Here is a 2,083-nt window from a genome sequence, read left to right as displayed (position 1 = left end):
TTCAGTGGTAACACTACCACACAAAGTTACAGGCAGACAGGACACTTAACACAGAGGCAACAATCAAATAAAACATCTTAAAAAGTAGTCGGATAGTGCAGGTGCAAACGCCCACAGATGATTTCTCAAGCTTTGTTTAAATTATTTTAAAATCTGTGATGGGTATCAAAGTGTTCAGCTTAAGTTCCTGCTGAATATATATACACCTGCTCATTTGCATAAACGGGTTGGTTTAGTATTATTAGGAGGGTATTTTCCAATATTTACAATGGGTAAAGCTCATTTGTTAAACCTACAATAAGACACTTAAGAGTAGTTTTTCAATAATGTTAAAACAAAATCTGAGTTAAAAATATTAGAGAGGAGGATGAGAAAGGTGGAGAATTTTTTTTATAAAATGTAAAAATACATTTTAGTGCAGAAGTGGACAGATGTACTTATGTATAAGGCTAAATGTTGTTTGACTGACAGAGATCATGCAATGTTATTATTTGTTTATTGATTGTTATGAACCTGCCTGAGGACCACAGATGGAAATTAGCTACTAGCTATAATCTGGCATATTGCATCTCTTCTCTTTGCTGAGATGAATGTTTTTGTATGCATGGTCCTTCTATAAATAAATACAAATACAAAATAGAAGAATATTTCCATTTGTTTGTATCCATCTATTTCTTTATTAAATTATACTATATTTGATAATGTAAGGTGAGGTTTGCAAAAAAGGAAACTTTGAGATTGTATGTGATCTGAATATTAGTTTGGTACGAAAATAACATTTGTAAAAAAACATTAGAAAAGTGTGTGAATAAAATGTAGGAACTCCAGATCTGGTGCAGTTTGAACCTCCATACTAATGTGTCATTAATAACACGAGTACCATCCATCTTCCTGCATGCTTTAATAATGTATATCAGTCGTGATCAATCAGGTTTAATGACTTCAGTACAAACCCCTGACTGCACAAAGTACCGTGTTTTTGGTGCCTTCTAAAGCATAGCTATAGCAGAACATAAAATAAACATTTATTAATTGCACAAAAGTCAATACTCCTCCTCGCTCCATTTCCTGTCTCCCGGGTGGAGTGAATTAGCCAGGATAAACACAGGGCGGCACAAGTGATGGATGTTGTAGGTTGGCTCATCATCCCTCCTCCCATCCTCCCATCCTCCAGGCATCCATCTGCCTCTCACTCCTCATCTCCCACACATTTCACTGAACTAGCACATTCTCACTTTCAGCAAAACTCTCGCATACAGCGCCACACACACACCACCTTCCCTCACACAGACCTGCTGTAGCTGCAGACAGTCAGGCGGCTCTCTCTCTGTGTGCTGAGGAGTTTATCTTTCAGGACATCATGGTGGTTGAAGGGGAGGAAGTGGTGGTGGTGGTTCAGGGGCAGGGTAGAGACGGCTCGGTGGAGAAGTGGCTGGGGCTCGGAGTACCGGGTGTACCCTCTCTGTCCTTGGTGGCTAAATACTCGTGTCTGTTGTGCTGGACCCCCAGGGAGAAGATCACCGTGGAAGAGGAGATCAAGGAGAAAGAGGACGCCATCAGACAGCGAAACAACGAAGTGCAGGTAAAGTCAGACGGTTTGTTTTTCTGGGAGCTTTTCTCTGCTCTCAGAACAGGAATATAACATTCCCACTTAAATAATTGACCCTCACCTAACCTTTCTTCTTCCCTTAAATCAGGTTTTGTTGGCACTACTTTTTGTCCCTTTTTAATCATGCATAGTTTGCATTTTGGATGTGTTATTGATCCCTCCACTCTCTGAAGGACCTGGAATATGAAAGAGTCCCGTGTTTACCTTTCCTTCATTATGCAGACATTACATCTGTGTAATTAAATCCTGTCATTTGAGCCCCCTCTTCATCTCTCTGCTGTTCTGTTTCCTATTAGATGGATGGATGGATGGATAGATGGATAGATAGATAGATGGATAGATGGATGGATAGATGGAGAGATAGAAAGATGGATGGATAGATGGATGGATAGATAGATGGATGGATAGATGGATAGATAGATGGATGGATGGATGGATAGATGGATGGATGGATAGATGGATAGATGGATGGAT

The 2,083-nt window shown here is 39.9% G+C and overlaps 1 protein-coding gene across 1 annotated transcript in view; it reads left to right on the top strand.

Annotated features, from left to right (window-relative positions):
• Window positions 1–828: 828 nt before the first annotated feature.
• Window positions 829–2,083, top strand: part of LOC104957342 (epidermal growth factor receptor substrate 15-like) — a 3,403-nt gene continuing 2,148 nt past the window's right edge. The window contains exon 1 of the mRNA XM_010784964.1: window positions 829–1,582. Coding sequence (XP_010783266.1) covers window positions 1,361–1,582 — 222 coding nt within the window. The 5' untranslated portion in view covers window positions 829–1,360. The remainder of the gene's footprint in view (window positions 1,583–2,083) is intronic.

Source organism: Notothenia coriiceps, unplaced genomic scaffold (genome assembly GCF_000735185.1).
Source record: "Notothenia coriiceps isolate Sejong01 unplaced genomic scaffold, NC01 NC01_scaffold00026811, whole genome shotgun sequence".
In the NCBI taxonomy this organism is placed as follows: Eukaryota; Metazoa; Chordata; class Actinopteri; order Perciformes; family Nototheniidae; genus Notothenia; species Notothenia coriiceps.
The sequence above is the reverse complement of the archived record's forward strand: the minus strand, read 5'-3'. Positions and strand labels throughout refer to the sequence as shown.